This window comes from Equus quagga, chromosome 20, assembly GCF_021613505.1.
Source record: "Equus quagga isolate Etosha38 chromosome 20, UCLA_HA_Equagga_1.0, whole genome shotgun sequence".
NCBI classification, from domain to species: Eukaryota; Metazoa; Chordata; class Mammalia; order Perissodactyla; family Equidae; genus Equus; species Equus quagga.
This window is the reverse complement of record NC_060286.1, coordinates 40101347-40125359: the sequence shown is the minus strand read 5'-3', so window position 1 is coordinate 40125359 and position 24013 is coordinate 40101347. Positions and strand designations below refer to the sequence as shown.

Sequence of the window (24013 nt, the reverse complement as noted above, 5' to 3'; positions counted from 1 at the left end):
TCCTCCCACGCTGCACGTGTGGGCAGGTGTGAGGTCTGAAGACCCCTCTGCTTGCCGGGACAAGAGAGCAGCCTTCGGTGGCATCCATTCAGAGCCACCTCTGGGCTGAGAGCTCCTGCGTCCTCATCCCTGGGGCCCGGGGCACGTCTGCCTGAAGAGGCATCTGGGCTGAGCCGGCTCCCACAAGGACAGGCGTCCATGCTGTGTGCAGTGGGGGCGAGAGGCCCAGACGCAGGTTGGATTTATTTACTTTTTAATTTCTAAGGGGATACACGTTCGTTAGAGAAACTTAGAAGACGTGGAAAAGTAGAGAGAAAACCGAACCCACATTTAGCCTGGTCCCTCAGACCCTGCTTTGCAGATTTTTCCCCCAAGACTGAACTGCTTATTTTTTCCCCCGGGCATGAGCGTTTTGGCTGCTGGTTATCTCGCTGTGTGTTTAATGTGGAATCTGGCTTTTATCACTCAACATTGCACTCATGGTGTTTTCCCCTTGGTCTTCTTAAACCTCGTCAGTGTCTACACAACATCCCTTGCAGTGGGTTAACCAGCATTGGCGTGACGGTTGCGCTGCGGTTGGCAAGTGTGATTGTTTCCTGTTGGCAGGGCAGCTGTCTTCACAGCAGTCAGCGCTGGGCCTCTGGTGGGGTGGAGCTGGATGGGTGTTTTGGTCTGTGGTGGAGGCTCTGAGCTACCTGGATGGAAGTCACTCCGGGAAATACGGCAAAATGGTCTCAGGACGGCTAATGTGGTGGCACAGGGTGACTGGAATTGGCTCAGCAGTTTCCCATTTTTACCCTTAAAACTCTCTAAGAGAAGGAGTATTGGTCTCCCAGGGCTTCTGTAGCAAACTGGCTGCCTTAAAACAGCAGAAATCTCTTCTGCCACTTCAGGAGGCCACCAGTCCAAAATCAAGGTGTCGGCAGGGGTGGTTCCTTCTGGATTCTCCGAGGGAGAGTCCCTCCTGGTCTCTTCCAGCTTCTGGTGGCCCCAGGCGTCCTTGGCCTGTGGCTGCATCCTGCTGGTCTCTGCCTGTCTTCACACGGCTTCTTCTGTGTCTCCGTGGCTCCTTTTCCGTCTCTTATAAGGATGCTCTCGTGGGTTTAGGGCCCATCCTAATCCAGGATGGTCTCATCTGGATCCTCGGCTTGCTTACGTCTGCAAATACTGATCTAATCTCTTCTTTAAAGATGGCCCCCAGGTGACCCTTGAATTGCAGATGGGGAAACTGAGCATAGGCAGGGAGAGGCACTAGCCCATCAATCTGGGGTCACAGAGTGAGCCAGGCAGTGGCCGAAAGGCCAGCGCCCCTGGGTGGCTGGGGTGGCCTGTTGTCCCAGGCCACAGTCAGGGCTGCAGCTGGCAGGCTGTATCAAGATCACAAGCTCTGGTGGGTAAGAGCATGCACGGCCTTGGGTTCCCATCGCTGTTGCATCGCTTCCTGCTTTGTGACCTTTCGTGAGTCACCTCGTCTCTCTGGGCCTCAGTTTCCCCACTTGTGTATGGAAATAACTGCATCTCCCTCATAAGGTTGCTGCGAGGATCAGATAAGATAACAGAGGTGAAGTGCCTCCCACGTCATCTGTAAATGGTGGTGAAGGTGGTTTTTTTCTTCTCTTTTGAAGTAAACGCACACCTACAGAAGTGTGGCAGGAATAGTAGAGTTTTGCGCAGGCCTGCCGGTGGCCCCATTGCCTCGTCCTCTCTGTGTGTGGACTGCTTTTCTTCCTGAACCATCTGAGAAAAGTTGGAGTCAATGTGCCCTATTCCCCCTAAATACTTCGGTGTGCGTTTCTCAAGAATAAGGACCTTCACTTACGGAGTGACAGCACGGCTGTCAACTTCAGATGGCCGGATGCTGACACGCTACTTGTCCCAACACAGCGCTTTGGAGCAGTTATCTTCCGATCATCACACGCTGTGCTCTCGTTAGCCTCCTTTTGCTCAGAACCGCCTTTGACCTTCCTTTGACATTTCCTTGAAGTGTTGGAAGAGGACTGACCAGCCACACATGTGGCTCTGTCTCACGTTGCCCCACAATGGGATTCAGGTGGTGTGCTTTGGGGCAGGAACGGCTCAGAGCGGGTGCTGTGTGGTTGGCACGTCCCGCCAGGAGGCACCTACTGTATACCCAGAGGTCTCCCAACCGTGCAGTTAGTGCATATACCTTGGTAATTAATAACTATCTGTGGGAGGTGCTTTGAGACCCTGCAGGTGTCTTGATCCTCATGGATGCTCCCCGGCTGGGTTAGCATCCCCTGGTTACACTCTGACTTCCTCTATCCTCTGATGCTTAGTAGCGGCATTCCGCCGTGAGGGGCCTTCCCCTTCTCCCTTGTTGGCCTGTGCATGGACACAAGGATTTTTATTTTATCCAATGCAGTTGTAATCCCTGGCTCTCATTATCATTGTCATTGTCACCTTGCCTGGGACAAACAGCTGGCTTTGCGCTGGGGAGGAAAAGAGAGTTGGGGTTTGACGTGCGCCCTCATAGGGTCACTCTGAGCCTGGGGCCAGAGTGCCCGCTCTCGTCCTGGCCACGCCGCTCGCTGACTGCCTGTGACCTCAGAGAAGCTGGTGAACACCTCGGCGTCCCCAGCCCACCCCGATGTTAGGAGGAGAGGTTAGGACAGGCTGACCTTTACGCCCCTTTTGTTCCCTGGAGTTCCCTCATGGGCCTCATGCTGTCCTCCCGCTGAGACCAGGAGTTGGCTGTGGGTGCTTCCCGGCCGCCGCCGTCACCTGTGGGCATGCTGACGCAGAGGGAGGCTCCTGAGCGCCCACCTGCCCCCTGCGCCTCCCCACGGCCTGTCTCCTGCAGGCCCTTCCCCAGGCCCGGGCCTGTTTGTTGTCATTTGTAACCAAACAGTGACCTCATCCTGGCACCGCTGTCCTGACCTTCGGCTCTGTTCTCGCTCATGTCTTTCTTAAAGAAACACGGCTGTGTGGGCAGGCACGGAGAGGTGCTGCGGCGATGGGCTCACGCCCGTGGTGCCCACCATGCCCCTGGGCCCCCTCCGCCCATGCCCCCCTGTCCCGGAAGGGTCCTTGGAGGCTTTCAACTCCCTTGTTGTAGAGAAAGGTGTTCTGGGTCCCAGAGAGGGGAGGGGACCTGTCCAGGGTCACATAGCAAGTGGTGGCAGGGCAGGGCTGGGGCCCAGGCTGCTGGTGCACGGACTCGACTCCTTGCCCTGCAGGTGCCCTTTACAGTGCGGAGCTTCACCGGGCACCTCTCAGAGCCCGAGCCGGGGGTCTGATCCTGGGGAGAGCACTAACCGTACTGCCCTGTCCTGGGGTGGGGGGCTTCCAGGATCGAGCGCAAGATGCCGAGGTGTGAGGGTCGCCAACCTTCTCCAGGTGCCAGGCTTGGTGTATGACATGCACGGCCCTGCAGGGACTTTGCAAAGGGGCGTGCGCACTCCAGTACAGAAGCACGCCACTGGCCCGGGCCCAGCACGCTCAGGCAGAGGGCCTTGCCGGTCGGGGCGGCAGGCGCGGGGGTTCTCCCCACACTGGAGGCTTAGCCAGAGGCGCCGTGAAGACGCTCCTGTGTGGGGGCAGCCAGTCACCTGCAGTGGAAGGTTGGGAGTGAGGGCACCGCGGGGAGGGAGGGGTGAGGCTGGGAGGGCGCCTCTGGGGAATCTAGGTGGGAAAGCAGTGGGGACATTCTCAGAGCAGGTGGGGCAGGTGGAGTGGGACCACTCCAGCAGCCGCGGGTGCTGGGGGCAGGTGTGCCCGCAAGGGCTTGGCACACAGTCACAGAACAGCCACGTGGGCCACCCTGGGTGAGGCTCCTGACGCGGCTTCCTCTGCAGGATCACTCGAGAAGTGGGGCTCCCTCTACAGATGGGACACCGAGGCTGCAGGGGGAGTCCCTTGTTTGAGTGCCACGCGGGGATTCGAACGCCAAGCTCCTGCTTATAAAGGCTCTGAAAGGTCCCATGAGAAGATTATTAACCACTCCCAAATTCCTGAGCCGCAGTGGCCTGGCCTGGGTGTTCCAGAATCCTCCCAACAGCCCAAGGAGGGGGCATGATTCCTCCTGCTACAGATGAGGTCTCAGAGGCTCAGAGATGTTTATTCACTAGTGCGAAGTCACACAGCTGTGATTACAGAGAGGCCCAGCTGAACCCAGGCCTCTCCTGACCTTCTACTCTGGCTGCCAGGGGAGGTTCCACTCCTATTGAGGATCACGCCCCCTGGCCCCTCCTCAGTGGTCTGGGGTGACCCAGTGTCTGGCCAGCAGGACAGTGGGCTCCTGGCCTGTCAGTCCTGTTTTGGGCCACCCAGTGATGTCATGATAGGAAGTGGAGGGTTTTCCAGGCCCTGCCCGAGGTGAGCAGATGACCTTTGAGCCCCAGAAGCTCGTGCACCCCTCCTTGTGGGGAGGACCATGCGTCCAAAGGGCAATTACAGCTTCGCTTACTGGGTGAAAGGCCACTTGGGCCTGAGGGTAACTCAGAGAGTTGAGCTGATGTGTGATGGCAGGGCAGGGGTGGGACTGGGGTGAAAGCTGGGCTGGCAGCCCCCTGCACCCCAAACACTGAGGGCCCCCTTGGTACCAACGCCTGCAGCGCTAGCCTGTCTCTGGAAGGGCGCTGTGCAGGGCACTGCCTTCTCTGTGCGAGGCTCCGGGAACCGGATCTGTTGTCCCCACTGTACCGCAGGGACACTGACACTCAGGTGGGGGCACTTCTGCCTAGCAATGTAGCCAGCCCAGACCTGCTGACTCTACCCATGCCCTCTCCGCAGCCCCGTGGGGATAGGCTCTCCCCACCTCCCCCTGTGCGGGCCTGGCCAGGTGGGGCAGTCCATGCCTTCCTGGGGCCAGCCTTGAGAAGTCCCCCACGGTGGCCTGGGGTGGATGGGCAGACGTGGTAGCTTTCTCAGAGTTGTTGGGTCATGTGGCAAGATTGCAGCACACCCGGGAGGCAGCCTGGCGTCTTTGGAGGGACGATAGTCAGCTGACCACAGTTCACAAGCCCAGGCTGAGATCTTTATTCAGGATGAGGCCCTTGTGATGTCACATGGGGAAACTGAGGCCTGAGGTTGCACGGAGGGCAGGCTGGAGCTGGGACTCTTGGCTGGGTTTCTTCCCCGAGCCATGCCGCCTCTTCCTAGCAGAAATCTCAGCTTGTGCGTGGACGCGACTTCTGTTGTTTGCGTTGCCTGGCTCCAGCTTTCTTCTCTTGCAACAGGCCCCGGGCACGAAGGGGTGGGTCCTTCGCCATGGCTGGAAGGATGTGCCCTCCCCAGGACCTCTGGGAGGACGGCACCATGAAGCCCAGCTGGTGGACGGTCACCCTGCTGTGGGTTTTCTGTGACAGGGGAAGCACATTTGCTGTCCTCAGGCTGGGTCTGTCATTTCTAACTGGGTGGGTCCGCGCTGCCCCGCCTCCTTCAGCGATGCTGACTCACAGGGACTCGGAGTCGCATCTCCGTCCTGCCCTCTGAGCCCTCCGGGTCATCTGGGCCTCCTGCCCCCATTTCTGTGGGGCCCAGGCATGGGAAGGGGCTAGTCCAAGGTCACAGAGCAGGTTGGGGCAGAGAAGGGACCTGCTCTTGTCCCCTCGTCTGTAGGAGGGTGGCTTCCTGCCGCCGTCAGCTCCCAATCCCTGGGGTGGCCTCCTCTACCCACAGGCTCTCGACTTGCTGTGGTCGGACGGCTCCCACGGCGTGGTGGTGGCACCACAGGAGGCCCACTGCCAGGGATGTTTGTGAGGTTTCCCAGGCAGCCTGGGCATCAGGCCCAGGGAGTGGGCGTGTGACATCAGGAGTTCCCAGTGTCTTTTCTGGAGGGTCTGACTTTCTTCCTTTACTTAAAACGCATTGTTTCTTTATTAAGAAATATATAAAAAGTTGGGCCAGCCCAGTGGCATAGTGGTTAAATTCGTGAGCTCCGCTTTGGCTGCCCAGGGTTGGAGGGTTTAGATCCTGGGTGCAGACCTACACCCTGCTTGTTAAGCCACGCTGTGGAGGCATCCCACATACAAAACTGAGGAAGATTGCCACAGACGTTAGCTCAGGGCCAATCTTCCTCACACAAAAAAGAAATATATAAAAAGCAATAAGCTTAGAGAATAATGAGACAACTATTTATTCCACTGCCCACATTTATCAGAATGTCACAATAAAGCATTTTAGCTTCAGTTTCTTCCCTTTTAAGAAATAAAGTGTTGGGGCCAGCCCGGTGGCGCAGTGGTTAAATCTGCACCTTCTGCTCCTTAGCGTCCCAGGGTTCGCTGGTTCGGATCCCAGGTGCGGACATGGCACTGCTTGGCACGCCGTGCTGTGGTAGGCGTCCCACATATAAAGTAAAGGAGGATGGGCACGGATGTTAGCTCAGGGCCAGTGTTCCTCAGCAAAAAAGAGGAAGATTGGCAGTAGTTAGCTCAGGGCTAATCTGCCTCAAAAAAAATAAATAAATAAAGTGTTGCAGTAGAGTTGAGGTGCTCTGGGGCCCCTCCCCGCCCGTCCCCTCCCTATAGAGAGCCCGTGCCTGGGATTTGGTGGTCCTCATTCTCATGCATAGGTTTTATTCCTCTTACAGGTCATATGTCCATAAACGATGTATAATGATGCTTTACAGGTTTTCGAACTTTATATAAATGATGTCACGTTTCTATGTGTCCCCCGGTAACTTGCCCGCCGTCATGTTTTTGAGATGTATGCCTGTTGATACGTGTCACTCCAGGTCATTCATTTCTGTCTCTGTGTAGTATTTCATCCCTTGGTTAAACCACCATTTATCTGGTCCCCTGGGGAGGACATTTAGGCAGTTTCCAATTTTTCACTACTTCAGCCGGTGCTGGGGACGCCTTCTTGTACCCGTCTCCTCGTGTACCTGTGCCAGGGCGTCTCGAGGGTGTGCACATCTTCAGTGGCAGGAAGCCGTGCCAGTTGCTCTCCGGGCGCCCTGCGTGCTGTTCCTGCTCCTTACGTGCTCACCGTCACACCGAGTTACCACTTTTCACTTTCCACCCATCCTATGGCCGACGTGGTACCTAATTTGCATTTCCCTGATTACGAGTGCAGTTGGGTGTCTTCTTGCACATTTCTGTCTGTGACTCACCTTCCGTTCAGCCTGTGCCCATTCCTGTGTTTCCTTATTGATTGTAGGGGTTGCGAGTGTGTTCTGTCCCGTCCTTGTCCATGCTGGGACTTGTGCTCAGTCTCTCCAGATGGCAGCTGGTCTTCTGACTGTGCTGGCGGATCTGTTGTCTGTTCACGCAGTCGGGGTCGACAGGCTTTCCCTTGATGATTTGTTCTTCTTGTTTCTTGATTAAGAAATCCCTTCTGACCTGAGAGCTGGGCTTGTTCTTTTTAATAACAATGGCATTGAGACAAAATTCACTTAGTTTCTATATATATGAAAGTGTACAATTCAGTGCTTTTTCGTATATTCACAGAGCTGTGCAGCCATCACGACGACCCAATTCCAGGTCATTTTCATCACCCCAGAAAGAGAGTCTGTACCTGTTGGCAGTCAGTCCCCCGTTCTCCTTCCCCTCGGCCCCTGCAGCCACTGATCTACTTTCTGTCTCTGTGCATTTGCCTATTCTGGACATTTCATACGAACGGAATCATACAGTAAGTGGTCTTTTGTGACTGGCTTCGTTCCCATGGCATGAAGTTGTTAGGGTTCATCCATGTTGTGGCCTGTGTCCGAAAAGCCCGCGTTGTAAAGTTGTTTTTCACATGGAAGTCTGACCTTCTCGGAACTGCTTTCTGTGTGTGGTGTGAGGTTGGGATTGAACTGGACTTTTCCAGAAAGCCAGTGAGTTGCTGCAGCCCAGTTCATGAAACGCTCTGTCCTTCCCTGACTGGCACAGAATGCCACGTGGGCCACACGCCAGGGTATGCAGAGCTTCTCCGGTCTCTGTCTGCCCCTCCACATGGCTTTGTCCTCTTTCCATGGGGTCCGGTCCACATGGAGCTGTCTTCTCTGGACTCCCGCCACCCCAGGAGTCCCACCACCTGGCTCGTGACGATTTATTGTTGTTTTCACTGAATCAGTGAAACACTGTGCAGACGTGGTGTGCCGCCAGAGCTAACCGCCTGGAACCCCCTCTTTCTCTTGCCCCTGAGCCTGTGAGCCCCCCACTGCTGCACACCCACAGGTGAAGCTGAGGCCTCACCTCCAGCCCATCCCCCGACACCTAGATTTTCCCTGTTTCCTGTGTCTGCTCCCACCTGCCACATCTTCTGCCTCTGCCCACAGCTGGAATGTCCCCTGGTGTCCCACGTCCTCCCACGCCTCCCCTCTGCTCCTGCCTCCACTGCTGGACAGTTGGCCCCATTCTGGCCCCACCGGCCCCTCACACAGGGCCTGGCGCTCGGTAGAGCCTAATGGTGAAAGCAAACCCCCCTTCTTCTGAAACTAGCCAAGGTCTCCCCTTTGTGCTACCAGGGGGCGTGGCACATGCGTTCTGGGGCTCAGTAAATGCCCATTCCCCTACCCCCTTCAGACTTTAGTCCTGCACGTCCTCATCATATTCCCTGTAGTTCAGTTGGGTTTGCGGGCGTTCAGCCCCACCAGTTAGTACTCTGGGTCAGGTGGGTGTGGGGTCCCTTGGGGACGGAGCCTGAGAGGCAGATGGTTTGAATAGCCACTGCTCAGCATAGGTCAGGGGTCCCAGCCTCGTGTGTACATTAGCATCACCTGAAGGTGTCTAAAATGTATGTGGACATCCAGGCCTCTCTCCTAAAGTCCAGTTCTGCTGGTCTCAGGGGGAAAGAGATCAGACGTGAGAAGGTCCCAGGGAGCCAGGTGAGTGTGTGTGCATCGGTGTAGGGGTGACCTGACCTCTGTGTGGCTAGGCATCCCTGCCGGGCAGGGCCAGCAGTCATCTGCTCTTGGCCTCCAGCAGTAATTCCCAGTTGGGGTCAGTGGGGGAGGGGACATGAACAACGCCATCACCTGCACACACAGGTTAGTTTCTGGGCGTGAAAACTGAAGGCACAGAAAGGAAATTCTTTTTTTCCTCTTTTCCTGGTATGACACAGTTCCAGTATGAGTTGTCAGGCTTCCCTGTGAGTTTGAGTTTTTGGTTTGAGAGCAGCGGAGGCCACCACACAGATCCACACTGGGGCACGTCCTAAGTGGGCCGTGGGACGTGGCGTCCCGTGAGATTTCAGTGTAGGTTGGGAAGGAAGCCTCATGGCCTCTCCTGGAATTAAACGCTGGTACCCCTGCGGCCCCAGATGGGCAGGGGCTGATCTGGGGTGGGGGGTGGTCCTCGGAGCCCTGCGCACAGCACACAAAGGGGCGGATGGCAGCCAGGGGACAGCCATGCATCTCGTCAGGACAGGCCCAGCAGCCAGCGTGGAGAGGTCCCAGTTTTTATTAATGCAGTCATTTGTCTTTTTCTGCCTGTTAATTTTCTTTCCTCTGCAGGCTCGGAATGGAGAGGGAGGGTAGGGCCCTGGGCACAGCCGTTCTGTTTCATCCCTTGAGTTGGTGAGGTGGGGTTTGAGGTTCTAGGACCCTCATCTCCCGGCGTGGAAGTGGGAGGTCAGCCCTGGGTTTGCAGCTGGCTGTCTTAGCTGACCACTCTGCAGACGCACCGTGGCCGGCTCGGGGGGGTGGGCCAGGCTGCAGGAGGGAGCGACAGGGGCCGTTGTGGCCAGCCCTCCCAGCCTGCCCGGCTCAGCGCTGCCACCGCCAAGAGGTGTCCTCACAGGAACCTGATGCTCCCGATAAGCCTCCCTCAGCCCTCTCGGCTTCATCCATAAATAATGCCTGTCTCACATTCAGCCCGCGCCTCCCTGAGCTGCTGCGACGCGTGCCAGGAGGCAGATGCTAATGGGCAGGGGCTCAGGTGCTCCTGAACCCACCTGTCACAGTGCCCCCTCTGTACCTTTGCTCACACTGCTCCCTCAGCTCAGACTTGCCTTCCAATCCCAACCCCACTTGTCCACCTGTCAGAGTCCTGCTTGCTCTTCAGTGCTCAGCTCAGATGCCGCTTCCTTCAGGAAGGAGCCCCTGATTTCTCCCTGTCAGCACATCCTTGCTCTCTGCCCTCTCACCCTCAGGCTGCACCTCTTCACTCCACTCTTTGCCCTTCAGCAAACGTACTTATTCCTTCCATTCCTTTGTTAGGCTGAGGGGTCCTCAGAGAAGGGGACCATGCCCTTGGACAAGCATGTGATGGCTGGTCCTTCCGGCGCCTGGCTCTGTGACCCTGGGCAGACCCATTCACTCTCTGAGCATGCTTTCTCTCCTCTATAAGGCAGGTTTTCTGCTGCCCACCTGGCAGGGTCCCCGGGAGCATTAGAGGGTAGCAGAGTGAGTGCCTCTGCACTGAGGTCAGTAAGCAGCTTCCCATGCTACCCTCACAGCTGCATTAGGAACTTTCAATGTCCCAGAGGTTTCTATCCAGAGAGGCTCAAAAAGAGACCATTCTCTTTCTCCTCACTTTGCTTGCTTTCCCCTTGTGGGGGGGGGGGGGGGGAGCTCACTCATCTCTGGTAGCCTGCACTCTCATGAAATTAGTAACTCCTTTCCATTCCCAGATCTGGAGACCCCTCTGCTCTGCAAGAATTCAATCCTTTGGGGACCTTTGGGGTTGCCCTGGGTCTGGAGAGTAGATGGGCCTTGGGTTGGAACATCCTCCAAGTCCTTTAAGAAGACAGGACCATTTCCAGGCTCTGCTGGATCAGTGCCCCAGGCCTTGCTGGGGGAGACCTGGAAGTGCCTGTGCCTCAGAGCTGCGGGCAGCAGGAACGGGGGTCCAGGACCTGCCAAGCCTGGCCTGGGGCAGGGCGGGTGGGCAGTGGGCGCTGGGTACTGAGCGCTGGCCAAGGATGGAGGCTTCCCAGCAGGACTGAGTGCTGCAGGGAGTGTGGCCTGTGCTGCCATCTCAAGCCCAGGGCTGCACTGCCCCGGAGGGAGGGGAAGGCGGCCTGGGGAGAGGCGGCCGACCCACCACTGCCTGGTCTGCGACCGTCACTTCACCTCCCTGAGCCTCAGTTTCTTCTTCTGTAACCTGGGGGCCGATCACCTGCTCACGGTGAAAAAAGATGAGGATGAATGCGTGGAAGGCGCTCTGTCGGCGCTCACTAAGTGTGCATGGTTATTGACGGCTCTTGCCGGAACGGCCTCGTCTTGCTCCGGGTCTGTCTCAGTCTGTTCAGGCTGCTGTAACAACACCACAGACGGGCTGGCTTATAAACAGCAGGAATTTATCGCTCACAATTCTGGAGGCTGGAAGTCCAAGACCAGGGGGCTGGCAGATTCGGTGTCTGGTGGCAGCCCACTTCCTGGGTCATAGCCGGCCGCCATCCCACTGTGTCTTCACGTGGCAGAAGAAGGGGCGAGAGCGCTCTGTGGGGTCTCCTTGATAGGGGCACTAATCTCACTCAGGAGGGCTCCACCCACATAACCTAATCGCCTCCCAGAGGCCCCCCCAACACCATCTCAAGGGGTGTCAGGTTTCCAAATATGGATTTTGGGGGACACCTGCGTTCAGATGGCAGCAGTGTCCGTGGAGCCTAGAGCTGGGCAGAGCTCCGTGCAGTTGGTTCTCCTGGCCAGCCAGCCCTGCCTGTGTGATTCGGGCATCGCTGCACCTCGTTTCTGTGCCCATGGCGGGGTGGCGATACCTCCCCACGGCGGGCAGCGGGTCTGAGGTTCCCTGTGAGAGGAGCGGCTTGCTCAGTCGGGGGTGGCAGCTGCACCACTTCTCCCCGGGAGGCTGGTGGCACGCGTGGAGACTGAGGCTTCTGGTGCAGAGCGGGGCGGCTCCCGGGCCTTCTCTGCTCGGCTTTGATTTCCACGACCTGCAGGCATGTGTGGGCACTCGCCTGCCCCATAGGGGTGAGTCCTGGGGAGCCGGGAAGGAGAGAGCCGGGAGGCATGCCATCTCAGGAGCCACTTTCCTCCTGGGACAGAGAGGGAAGGAGCCGGGATGACGAGGGCACTTCTGTTTAATGAGGCCCTTCTGCCCCGCTGGAGCCCCCCACCCTGCCGCCCATCCAGCCCCTCCTAATGAAGTGGAAGGAGAGGGGGTTTAATCAACCAAGTAGGGTCGCGGAGTGCCAGCCATCTCTCTGCCTAGCCGCTGGGCGGGAGCCCCTACGGAGGAGGCCCGAGGCGTGGTGTGGCTGGGTCTCCTGCTCGTGACCTGCCACAAAGCCTGCCTATCTCTGAGGCCTTGCAGGGACCCCACTCAGCAGGAGAAGGCGGGTAGGGAGGCAGGGCTGGGGGGCACCCTGGAAGGGGCAGCAGCCAGAGAGTCGGGCCAATGTGTCACTGTGTGTCCCGCCTCCCACCCCCCAGCCTCCCTTCCCTTGCTTCTGTGCAGAGAGGGAGGGTCATACCTTCTCCTGAGCTGTGCAGACACCGTTGGCGCCCTCCCCCAGTTCCACACGGGCTTACTGTTTCCAACCCACCACCTGCTCCACCTTTCGGTACCTGCAGCTCTGCCCGGGAGCTTGCCTGTCCACTCTGCAGGTGGGCGGTGCTGGGGCATTAACACCCCGTCCCCCCGGGACCAGCCCCCACCAGTGAGCCCCTGGGCAGCCCGGGTTACTGAGACCCCAGAGCTCTGCAGCGGATTGACCCCATGTCACGGGCTCCTTCCATTCATTCCCCGCCTCACCTCTCCACTGTCCCAGGGCCACCTCCCGCGTCACTCGCTTGTTCTTGAATCCTTGTCTCATCCAAACTAGGGTGTGAGCTTGCCTATACGCACGAGACAGCAGCGTACGGTGCCGGTGAGTGAGATCTGAGGAACAATTGACCCTGGCCCTGGCGGTTCCTGGTCTCGGGTGTCCCCCTCGGGGTGTGGGCTGCCGTGTCACAGTCACAGGCTTTGTGCTCCTCACTCTCACTAGGGGAGCTTGTAGGACTGAGAACTGACTCCTTCGGGGAAGCTGGTCCAACCCACCCGACAGGATGAATTCCTATTAGGTCTTCAGACCTTTTCCGAGGGCCTACTATGTGCTGAGCACTGAGCAGGGGGAGGACGGGATTCCAGGGGTGTTTGGAGGTGGCCTCTGGTCCCCAAACTCTTCGTTTGGACTGAAGGGGAGGTGGTGCAACATTGCTTAGCCAGGAAGGAAACCAGGCCAGGAGGGGAGATGTGAGCTGGGTGTCGCCTCACAGCTTGCGAGAAGGCAGGGTAGTCTGGTGGTCTGTGCCAGGAGCCGAACAGCGCCAGTGGGGAGGGGCTTGCAGACCCTGCAGGCTCCACGACTCCCGCCCACCCGTGGGCTGCCCAGGTCCTCCACACTCCCTGGGGAACAAAGGATCTGAGGCAAGGGGCGTAGCAAGGGCAGGTGTTCTGGCTCCTGGAAGGGGGAATGTTGCAGGGAGCTGCCCCAGACCCCCGTGGAAGCGGGATCGTGAACCCCCAAGAACTGGTCCAGTGGGAAGGTCCGAGGGGACACCTTGGCCAGCCCAGCCCCGGGTCCCTTCCGTAGTCACCTCCCTCATTTTCCCCACAAGCAGCTGAGCCAGGAACTGACGCTTCCCTCCCTCGCGGCTGCACTCATTACTGAAAACCCTGGGATTAATTTAATTACACGCTTGTCTCCAAGAGGCTGTGGCTCAGAGGCGCCCAGTGGCATCACGAGTTGCCTGAGGCTCCTGGGGAGGATGGTCCTGCCAGGGAGCCAGGGCCTTCCCGGGGTGTCCTGCGCCCCTGCCCACCCCACCCCCCAAGGGTCCACCTCGCTCTCATTCTTCCCCGCTGCAGGACACCTGCTCTGACCCAGGGTGACCAGGTGTCTGGCTCCCTGGCTCCTGGTGTCGTGCAGAGCCTGCTCTGAGGAGCTGCGTGTAGGGCCGGGGGCTGGTGTGCAGGGGAGGCTCATCTGGGGTTTCCAGGAGGCAGCCTCGCAGCCTGTTAAGCTCTGCAGGAATGGGCAGGCTCGGCGCTGGGCCTGGGTCTCCGGAAAGGCCCCCAGACCAGCTGGGAGAACCGGGCAGAGGGTCGCTGATGGGGCCCGCCTGTCCTGTCCGGGCCGTCCTCCCGGCCTCCTTCTGCCTCCCTTGGACTGAAAACTTCAGTGACATCAACATGAAGGTTTTTTTTTTTTTTTGCAATTTGAAGGTGCAATCATTTGATCTCTTCCTCTTTTTTATAAAAGATTTCTCCCTATTCTAGAAGTAGATTATTTGAAAATTAACAAGAAATGGTGTGAATAAAAAATAACTTGTTCCCTCACATGAGTAACACCACTGTCACTGTTTCCCTGTGTCTCCTTCCTGAATTTATTTCGATGCATAGGTATTTTTAAACAGCAATTATCCATGTAATTTTGTGTCCAGTTCTTTCCACTGGTGTGTAAGTGTTTTCTCGTATTGTTGAAGAAAGAAACTCTTACTAAACACCATTTGAGTGATGACAGGGTGGAGCTCCTGCTATTGTTGGACAAGTGGTTGTTTCCAGTTTGGCCGTGTAACACCATCTGCATTCTTTGTAATTAGAATTAATTCTTTAGGATGGATTCCATTGGAAGCACTGGGTCATTTAAAATAATTTAAGACTCTCATAGTGTTCTTTTGAAATTGAAAAGAAAAAACCCAACAAACCCCTGACATGTGCTTAGTTCTCTGCAGCAGCTTGGGGTTTGGGGGTAAACCCAAACAGGTTGATGGGGACAGCTTCTCGCTCTGGGGCTGTGGATGTGGCCTCTGGTCTGTGGCCGCGTGTGGCTCGTTAGGACAGTTGGCCTACGGGCTGTGGCCTCTGGGCCCTGAGTTCTGGTGTTGGCGGCGGGCGGGTGGGGTGTTGTTGGGTCATTTGTGGCGTGGCCTATGTCCTTTCTCCTGGTGCTGGCTCAGTCACTGCTCTTTTCTCCTCTCTGCCGTCCTGGGAGGTGGATGTTGGACCCAGCTGTGGCTGAGGAAATGGCTGGCTCAGACGGGAGCAGTGGCATGTCTGGCCTGCCCGCTGCACAGTGAGGATGCTGAAGCCGTCGGCATGTTGGTGGACTCTGGTCCCAGCCCATGACTCTGACCGTGGTCTGACTGAGAAGGGAAATGCTAGGAGCTCCTGGTTCACCCTATAGAAATGGCAGGGGGAGACAAAACTGTGCCCCCAGCCAGGAAACTGTGCGTGGGCAGTGTGCTTGCCTTAGGTTAGTGACCCGACTCCGGCCACTGATCACACGCAAGTGTGAGTCTCCCGCCTGGGTTCAGGGCTGTGCCTGGGAGTGCTGGCCTGTGGTGGGGGCTGCAGGGAGCAGGGGGCTGGCTTGCAGCTGTGCCTGAGGACGGGCAGTAATGGAGCATCCAGCAGAGAGGCTTGACCAAGAACCGTGTCTCCTTTCTGTGGGCCTCTGCTGACTTCTCAGTGGTGGGGTGCTGTCAGCTCTGCTCAGAGCGCCCAGACACTTGGGGTCCTGAGCACTGACCTGCGGGGCTGGGCCTGTGTAACGGGGAGAGGGGCTGGAAGGCTGGGCCTTGGGCCCCCCTGCTCACTCTCCAGCAGGTGGGGACACTGCTCCTCGTGGCCTCCTCATCTGGAAAATGGAGCAATGCCTGCCTGACCCTTGCAGGGCTCCAGTGAGCCCCCAGATGCAGGGACCACCATGCGTCACACCGGGCGGTGGGGCCTCCCCTCCCCTGCTGACCCGGCCAGAGGTCGTGGTTGTGCTGGCCTCCTGGTCTCCCTGGAAGGACTAGAGGGCTGTGAGGGCCTTGGGAGTTGACCTTGTCCACAGTTGCCCATTTGGTGTTCCAGGGAGCCCTCCTGTGAACAGCGTGCTGAGGATCCCAAGGGTTGGGGCATCCATGCTGCACCCCATCTCCATCCCAGTGCTCAGAGGGGCCCAGCCCCCCCAAACACTGAAGCCTTTCCCATCTGGCCTGTTTGCATGGGTGGGACATGGGGACTGCTTGTCAGTTTCAGCTGATTGATGAGTAACCGAGGCTGGAGACAGGCACAGGGTGGACTGTAGTGCCTGGGGAGGGTGGGAGCCAGGGCTTTTTACAGCTGTGGACACCGGCCTGGCCAGGGTCCCCTGCTGGGGTGGGGGCAATCTGCCCAGCACTGGGCCTGTGCACAGTGTCTGAGTGAGGAGGACTTTGGGGTCACTGCCTGGGGTCCGATCCCACCTCGGCTGCTGCCCTGCATTGTGCTGTGAACTGGCCACCTCCCCTCTTGGAACCTGGATTTGTCAGCTGTCAGGGAGCTCTACAGAGCCAGGGCGAGGCGAGGCTCCCGGCAGAGCCGCCCTGTGGTTAGCAGGGTCATCCCTGGGGGTGAGGGTGGACGGGCCTGACGGGGAGCTGTCCTTCCCCCTCTCTGGGAGTCTCCACATTCCGGAGAGGTGATGGTGTGGACTGGAGCGGGCGGAGTCGGTTGTGTAATTCCTGCCCGGGGCTGAGCCCAGTGCTCCTGGGCCTGATCCAGGGCTGGGTGGACAGGGCTCCTGAAGGTCCGTCCGATGTGCTTGGGGAACAGAGTGACCCACAGCAGGCAGGTTGAGGGACAAACGGACACCTGTGTGGATTGCTGCCTCCCATAACTGAGGGGCGGCCTCAGAAGACAGCGTTGCTGGTGGCAGGAGCGCATGAGGCCTGGACCCAGCCCTGGTGCGGGAAGGTCATGGCATTTTGGGGAGGGGGCCACCCACTGCCCCATCCTCACTGGCATCAGTTCACCCCTCATCTGCCCGCAGGTTCTGTGGCAGAGGGGCGTGACATCCATGTCATGCATGAGGATACTAAGGGCCCGGGGCTCATCTGGGGTTGTGCCAGCTGTGCTCTGGGGTTGGACAGATGCTTCATTATTCCCACGGTTGCATGACAGTCCCAGCTTGTCCTCTGGTAGCACTCAAGCCCCCTTTGCCCACCCAGGGGTGTTAAAAGCCCTGTAGGGTCCAGTCCCTAAGTCCCCCGAGGTGGCGTGTAGGGGATTTGGTCGAGGGGCTGGTGCCTTCTGAGATAAAGGGTCAGTGGTGTGATCTGGGAAGACCCTGCCTCCTGCTGGAGGGCAGGCAGGTGTAGTAGGAGGAGCAGTGACCTGCCCCGGCCGGGGTGGACGGGGTCTGGGCCGGGTGAGCTCTGGCCAGGTGCTCATGTGGACAAGAGGTGCCTAGCCCGTCCCTCACCAGGGGCTGCAGACCACCTGGGGGAGGCGCCTGTGCTGTCTGGCTTGGGATTTGACTTTCTGCCCGCCTTTTCTCCCTCTGCCCCTGTACCAGCCCTGTCCCTGTATCTGCCGTGATGGTTTGGTCTCCTTCCCGGCCCTGCCCTCCCCTTCCCTGCCCCCTCTTCCGCCTCCCTCCCCGGCCCCTCCACCTGGGCAGGCTCCCTTGTCCTGGCCTGGAGTGATCTAGTCATCACTCTTCTCCTCTGAGCCGATTTCCCGCCTGATGGGGAGGCAGGCCCAGGGCTCTGGGAGGTTGGGGTGGAGGAATTTTGCCTACTTTCTGATGCAATTGTAAAACGGGTCAGCGTGGCGAGGGAGAGTGGTTCAGCCCCTGCTCCCTTCAGAAAGTAGGGGGGCATTGTCAGGGAGTGTCTCCCTGGCCTGGCTCAGGGCTGGCTCCTGACTGCTCTCGTCGGTGAGTCCTGCAGGAACGAGTCCTGCAGGAACGAGGGTGGCTTACCTGTGCTCTGTGTCCCCGCCACAAATCGTTTGTGGAAGCTCCTGCGCGGCAGGCAGGGTGCAGCAGGGGAACCTCAGACACTGACTTGGCATGCTCAGGAGACTCAGTTTCCCCACTGTGTCGGGGAGGGGGCTCCTTGGACCCAGGGCCCTGGGGTGGGATGCCTCCTGGTGTGAGCATTCCCTCAAGGGGGTGTGGGGGTCCTCTTTGTGGACCTGACGCACAGCAGAGGCTGAAGGCATCAGCCCAGGACACGCTGTGAGGAAGCCCCTCGCCTCCTTTCTACAGGTCCCAGAAACCCAGGCTCAGGGGCCCCCCATGGGGTGGGTAGGGGAGGCGGGCTCTCCCGCTGCAGACAGAGTCTGTGATGGTTAATGTGGCCTCCTTATGTCGTTACAGATCCCTCATCCACCTACATCAGGCAGCTGGAGACCAAGGTGAAGCTGCTGGAGGGTGACAAGATCCTTGCACAGGTAAGCCAGCCATGGGCAGACTGTGGGGACGATGCCTACTGCACTTGAGGGCCAGCGTGGGCCCTGCCACCCCCCACTATTCCAGTGCCCACCCTGGTCCCCAGCTTTGCTGGGGCTCCCTTCCCCCTTCACACCCATAACCTCCCACCTGCCCCCACTCCCGCCTGGAGTCACCTCCTAGAATGCTGGGGTCATGGACCCAATCCTCCCTCCACAGCCTGTGGGGCTTCCCTCCGTCACAGCCTGTCACTGTCTGTCCCCGTGGTGGCCTGCGAGCTCCCTGGGGGCCACCACTGGGCCTGTCTCAAAGATGGTGTGGAACACACAATTGCTGAAGAAATGGGCTGCTTAGCCCCTCTGCGCATGGGCAAATCAGGGCCCAAGAGGTGGACTGGCATGCCCTCGCTCAGACCCACAGGAAACCCCCCTGCCCCTGCCCCTGCCACACCCATCCCTCTCCAGACTGGGGTCCACCCCCCTCCCTCCTGGGCCTGGCTGGTGCCCACAGACAGATGAGGCCATGCCTCCTCCCCAGCATGTCCCCAGCACAGGGCTGGCGCGTTAGAGACTCGGAGATGCACATAGTGCACGGGGGAGGTAGTGCAGGGTGAGAGGCAGAGCCAGGGGATGGGCCTCTGTGCTCTTGCTGAGTGTGGCTGGAGCACGGAGGGGCTGTAGCTGCCAGGACTGGGGGCCTTCCTTGCTGCGGGTGGGGCGTGATGGGAGGCTGTGATCAGCCCTGGTTGGGGTGCCTGGGGGCCAGTTGGCTTGGCCAGCCGTCCAGCCTCCCTTGTACCCATCTCTGGCTTAATGTCACCTCCCACTCCCCTGCCGTGCCCCTGGCCCATAAGCATCCAGCCGGGATGCCTGGAGGGTTTCTCTGGGAACCAACTCTAGGGAGGACTCAGCTGCCTGGCCCCGTTGCTAGGCAACCAGGGGGCTTGGCATCACTGCCTGGCTCGGGAAGCCCGTGGCCCCCTCTCTGCCTGCTGGGTGGCTGCTGGGGAGATCCGGGCCCCAAGCGTGGAGCCGGCCCCCAGCACTGCCGTCCCACACCTCACCCCTGCACGGGCCTCATGGACAGTGCCCACAGCCCTGTAGCACCCTGCAGAGTAAGCCGTTCAGGTTTGGGTTCTCCCTCACTCCTACACACCCCCACAGCCGCCACACCCACGCCCGGGTGCCCAGGCAGGCATTGGATTGCAAGGCTGGGCTGTAACTTTATATGTCGGTAAGGTCCAGTTTGGCAGAAGGGTTTGGCCACAGGATGTGCTGGCCCCTTGGGGCTGTGAGGGCAGGGAGGGGCTGGGGTGTCACCTGGCTGCGGGCTGGGGCTCCTTAGACCCAAATGTTCCATGTGGGCCTGACCTGGGCCGGTCGTGGTTTAGAGGAGGGCGTGGGTGGCTGCGGGAGCTGTGGGTGGAGGTGACGCCAGGAGACCTGGGGGTGGTGGGGGCACATAGGGCCCAGGGCCTGTGCTTTGGAGCTGGTGCCTGTCCAGCAAGGCGGGGAGGGAGTTGCCTGCTGCAGCCACTGTGCAGCAGAATGAAGGCCAGAAGCACGTTCGGGTGGCTGAAGCCTTGGGCCAGTGGGGTCAGCGGCCTCGCAAGTCTGCCCCGGTCTGGCTGTTCTTGTTTCATTGTTCCCGGGGAGAAGCAGGCTGAGAGCGTACGCCCCAGATTCAGGATGCTGTTTGCAATGTTGTGGTCCTGTTTCCACAAGGGTGGGAGTGACCCTGACACTGTGGCCCCCACTGTCCTGGGCCACATTGTTCCACTGGGAAAATATCCCCCAGGTCCAAGTGGTGGACCCAGCTGTGGACTTGTGGGAAACGTGCGCATGCTCAGGCTGCTCCTCCTTCCTGCCCGTGGGCACCCCCGGTCTCATGAGGGAGCCCCCATAGCTGTCTCCACTCACCTCACGCCCACATGTGCAGAGGTGCAGGTGGACAGGGGCCCTGTGTCTGGGGCATCAGGGGGATGTCTCTCACCCCCCAGCCTGCTCTGACCTGCTCCCAGGGATCAGACCTGGTGCCTTGCCCTGGGGGCAGCAGTAGGGTGCTGTCCCTGACCTGTGCCCATGCCTGGGCCGGGCACAGATATTCATCAGATGAGGGGATGTGGACCCTCACCCGACCCAGGCTTGCTGGCTGCAGGCTGTTAGGCTGGGATTCAGGGACAAGAGCGTGCCTTCGCCCGGCTCCGTGCTAGTACAGGAGAGGCACCGGGAGCTCAGAGCACCCAGGGCGCAAGTGCCCCGTAGTCCTAGTTCTCTGGGAGAAGTTTTCTTCCTCTCACAACGAAGGCTGTGGAGCCAACCCACTCCACAGGCCGTGTGTGCCTGTGTGTGTCGCGGGGCGGGGCTCCCAGGTCCCATCCCTGTCTCTTCCAGGTTGAGGGAACTCTGGTGGTCCAGAGTCTTGCCCAGGGTCTCCCAGTGAGCCGCTGTCAGGGCTACATCCTGCATCCTGAGAAGGGGGCAGCGTGCAGTGCTGGGTCCTTGGCCCCCTGGTGCACAGCTTGCCTGCCTGCCTTTGTCCCCTGCTGCTGCGGGGGGGTGGGGAGCCAGCCCTCAACCTACAGTCAGCAAAAGCACGCAGGGGCCAGTGGCATTGCTAGAGTGTCCCCAGGGCCATGGATGGGACTCCTGCTGCCTCTGTCACCTGCTGTCACCGGAGCTTGGCCTTGAGTGTGGTGGGTGTTGCTGGCCCTGGAGGAGGGCACTCCTGTTCTGAGCCACGCAGGGGACATGTGGGATGGAGAGACGGGGAGGGAAGGGCCCCCACCACCGGCCTGCTCAGGGCTTCCTGGTGGCAGTTCACACCTCACCTGCCTTTGGATTCCTGGGGTAGCTCAGATGGCACCAGCCTAATGAGAATCCTAAGCCACTTCCTCTCCCCCAGTCTCATTTGCTCCCCTGTAAAATGGGCACTCACTCACTCACTCAGTGTGTAATTTGTTCCCTGCTGTTTGCATGGCCCTGGAGTACAGAGGTGACAGGCAGAGGCCTCCCCTCAGGGAGCTCACAGTCCAGTCTCATTCTTGTCACTGCCTGACCACCTCCTCATCCCAGCCAGTAGGACTCATGTGCACAAGGGGGCTGCTGGGGGACAGCAGAGGTGGAGAGAGCCCCATGGCCAGGGCTCGGCCCCAGCACTGGCCTCATTCTAAGGAGGTCCAGGGAGGAGGGGACTTTCTTAGTTTTCTTCCTCCTGGCCACCTGCAAGACATGGGCTCCCAGCTCAGGCACAGCCTCTTGCCAACAGCCTTCCCCAGCTGCCCCCAGGTGGCTCGGCACTTGCTGTGAGCGCTCAGCCTGTGGGCTGCTCTCCCTTGCTGATAGGGTATGGTGATCCTCTCTTGGGGAGCCTGGCCCCGACTCCTGCTGGACTGTCAGCTACTCAAGGACTGGGCTGCAGGCTCTGAGTGGTCGCATCTGTGTTTCCAGTGCTCAGCATAGCTGGACTGGGTGGATGCATCTTGGGGATCCCCTGGCTGGTCCCTCACCCAGAGTCCTAGACCAAGAGGGGAGGCCAGTTCTTGCCCAGAATAAGGAAAGTCTGTGTAACCAAGGGAGTAAGGTAGTGAGCATATCATCTTTGGAGATAATCAAGTGATGAATGGATGGACACGTTTGGGAATCTTGAAGAAAGAGATTGCTGCCATGGGTGGGATTCTGTCCCCAGCCTCACGGGCTCTGGCTTCTGAGATTTTGTGATTCTGGCACTTAAGTTTTGTCATTGAAATCAAATTGCATGGAAACCTCCAGCTTTGTGCAGAGTAGGGCGTCTGCCCGTGGGCAAAAAGCAGGAGAGAGCAGTATTACTCTTTGAACTATCTTAAGGCGGTGTGGCTTTGGGGCTTGGGCAGGAGGGCAGGGCGCCCCTGCGGATTCCCACTTCTCACTGCCCTACCCCCTCCCCCCATGGCCTCTATTTAACTCCAAAATAGCTTTAATTAAAAATGTGCCAGAGTGTTCACTGACTAAATTACTGTATAGCAGTTCGTATTTTCTTTCTCATGTCGGCTTTAAAATTTCATCAACACAGCTGCTTCCTCGGCGATGATTTGTCTCGAGCACGTTATTATTTTTCCTGCGGATTCTCTGTGCCCGGCCGGGCTGAGATGGGGGGCGGCTGTAATTGACGCCGGGCCTCCGCGCAGTCTTTCCCTCGCTTCACTCCCCTGCTGGGCTGATAAATGAAGTCTCCGTGTGTGCCCAGAAGCCAGCTTTACAAACGAGCAAGAAGCACTCGCGATGCTGTCTCACATCGGGCGAGCGGGCGGCCATCTGGGGGAGTGGAGGCAATGGTCCAGGCCGGGATTGTGAACAACCATAGCCCGCCCCCTCCTCACCCTGCGCCCGCTCTTTCCCCCATTCTGCCGTGCCACACTGTGGCTGAACGCTCAGGTTGGAAGTGACCCCAGGATTTACACCCGGCACAGATGGGGAAACTGAGGCCTGGGCAGAGGAGGATTTCCTGGCACGGGTGATGAGGACAGCAGTCATATTGGACTAGGTCCCAGCCAAATGACCTCATTTTAACTTGGCTGCCTCTGTAAAGACCCTATGCCCAAATAGGTCATATTCTGAGGTGCTGAGGGTCAGGACGTCAACATATGAATTTCAGGGGAACGCAGTTCAACCTGCAGCGATACTGTGGTTGGCCTGATGATGTAAGAAAGTGGATTTGGGCCCTGGAGGGATCTGGGTTCAGAGGGACCCCTGCTCCTGCACTCCTGTGCTGTGTGGCTTTAGACAAATCCCTTACGACCTGCCGCCTCAGTTTCCTCACCTGGAGGACGGGGTGACGGTGGTGCTCACTGCATCATGCACCATGCACCATGCTGGCTGGAACTCGCACCTGGGGAGCGCCATGGGCGGGGCCTGACTTCTCACCTTTGCCTGGTCCGAGGATCCCGGATGTGTCAAGGTCTGGCCCACTGTGCCCACCAGCTGGTGGCTTGGGCTTGGCCGTCCCCAGATGAACCGCTCCTCTTTGTCCTTAATCTGAGTTTTGACCCATCTAGTCTTGGAGAGAGGGGAACCCTCTGCTACCATTGAAGCCCGTCGCTGGCGCCTCGGTACTGTTTCCTGCGTCCCCGATGAAGACGGGCTGTCCTGGTGCGGGGTTCCCTCGCCCTAGCCCTTGGAGGTGCTGGCCTCACGGTATTTCTCTGGTGGCGCTGTCTGGTGTCTTCCCTGACTTGCCGCGTTCTTGACAGGCTCCGGGCCATCCCTGCTCTGACTGTCTGGTGTCTGGGGGCTGTCACGTCCCTACCCGCTCTGTCCTGGGCGGCATGGTCTCTGGAGGCCTTTAAATGCTCAGGTAGGAGAACCGTAGAAGCCGTCAAGCCTCTCCCTCAGCCAGGAGGGAAACCTCTCTCCAGCGTCTGAGCAGATGATCAGTCTAGGAACGGGAGCAGGAGGACAGACTAGGAATTCCACTTCTGTCCCCTGTGCCTGAGACTTAACCAGTGTCCACTGTGAGCCACGTGCTGGGCGAGAGTCAGCGTGGTGAGACGCCAGTCCCTGGACTTGAGAGCTAGTCCCTGACTCGAGAGTCAAATTCCCAAAGTGCCACTTCCCAGCTGGGTGGTGTTGGGACAGTGGCTTAACTTCTCTGTGCCTCAGTTTTCCCATCTGTAAAATGGGGACACTAATGGTGCCTGCCCCAGGATTAAAGTCAAGGAAAGCCCCGAGGACTGGGGCTGGCCAGCTGTCTGGGTTGTGGGTCACCCTCTGTGATCTCGCTTATGGGCCGTCTGGCATCTGAGTTCTTCTCGACCCTAATTTATGTGCAAGCACACAGAGACCCGGAAAGTTGGTGAGTTGCTCAGGTCCACCCAGCCACAGCGGGATTTGGATCCTGCAAGTCTGTGCCCCTCCAAAGTCCCCCACCTCCTTCTGCGAGGTCCCGCGGCCTGTCCCTCACTCACTCCATCGGAACGAGCAATGGGCCTGCCGAGGGGACC

General features: G+C 58.8%; 1 protein-coding gene across 1 annotated transcript in view; it reads left to right on the top strand.

Moving 5' to 3' along the window:
- The window catches only part of CCDC85C (coiled-coil domain containing 85C), a 94079-nt gene that overhangs the window by 54810 nt on the left and 15256 nt on the right, over window positions 1-24013 (top strand). Inside the window, exon 5 of the mRNA XM_046647181.1 lies at window positions 17965-18038. Coding sequence (XP_046503137.1) covers window positions 17965-18038 — 74 coding nt within the window. The remainder of the gene's footprint in view (window positions 1-17964; window positions 18039-24013) is intronic.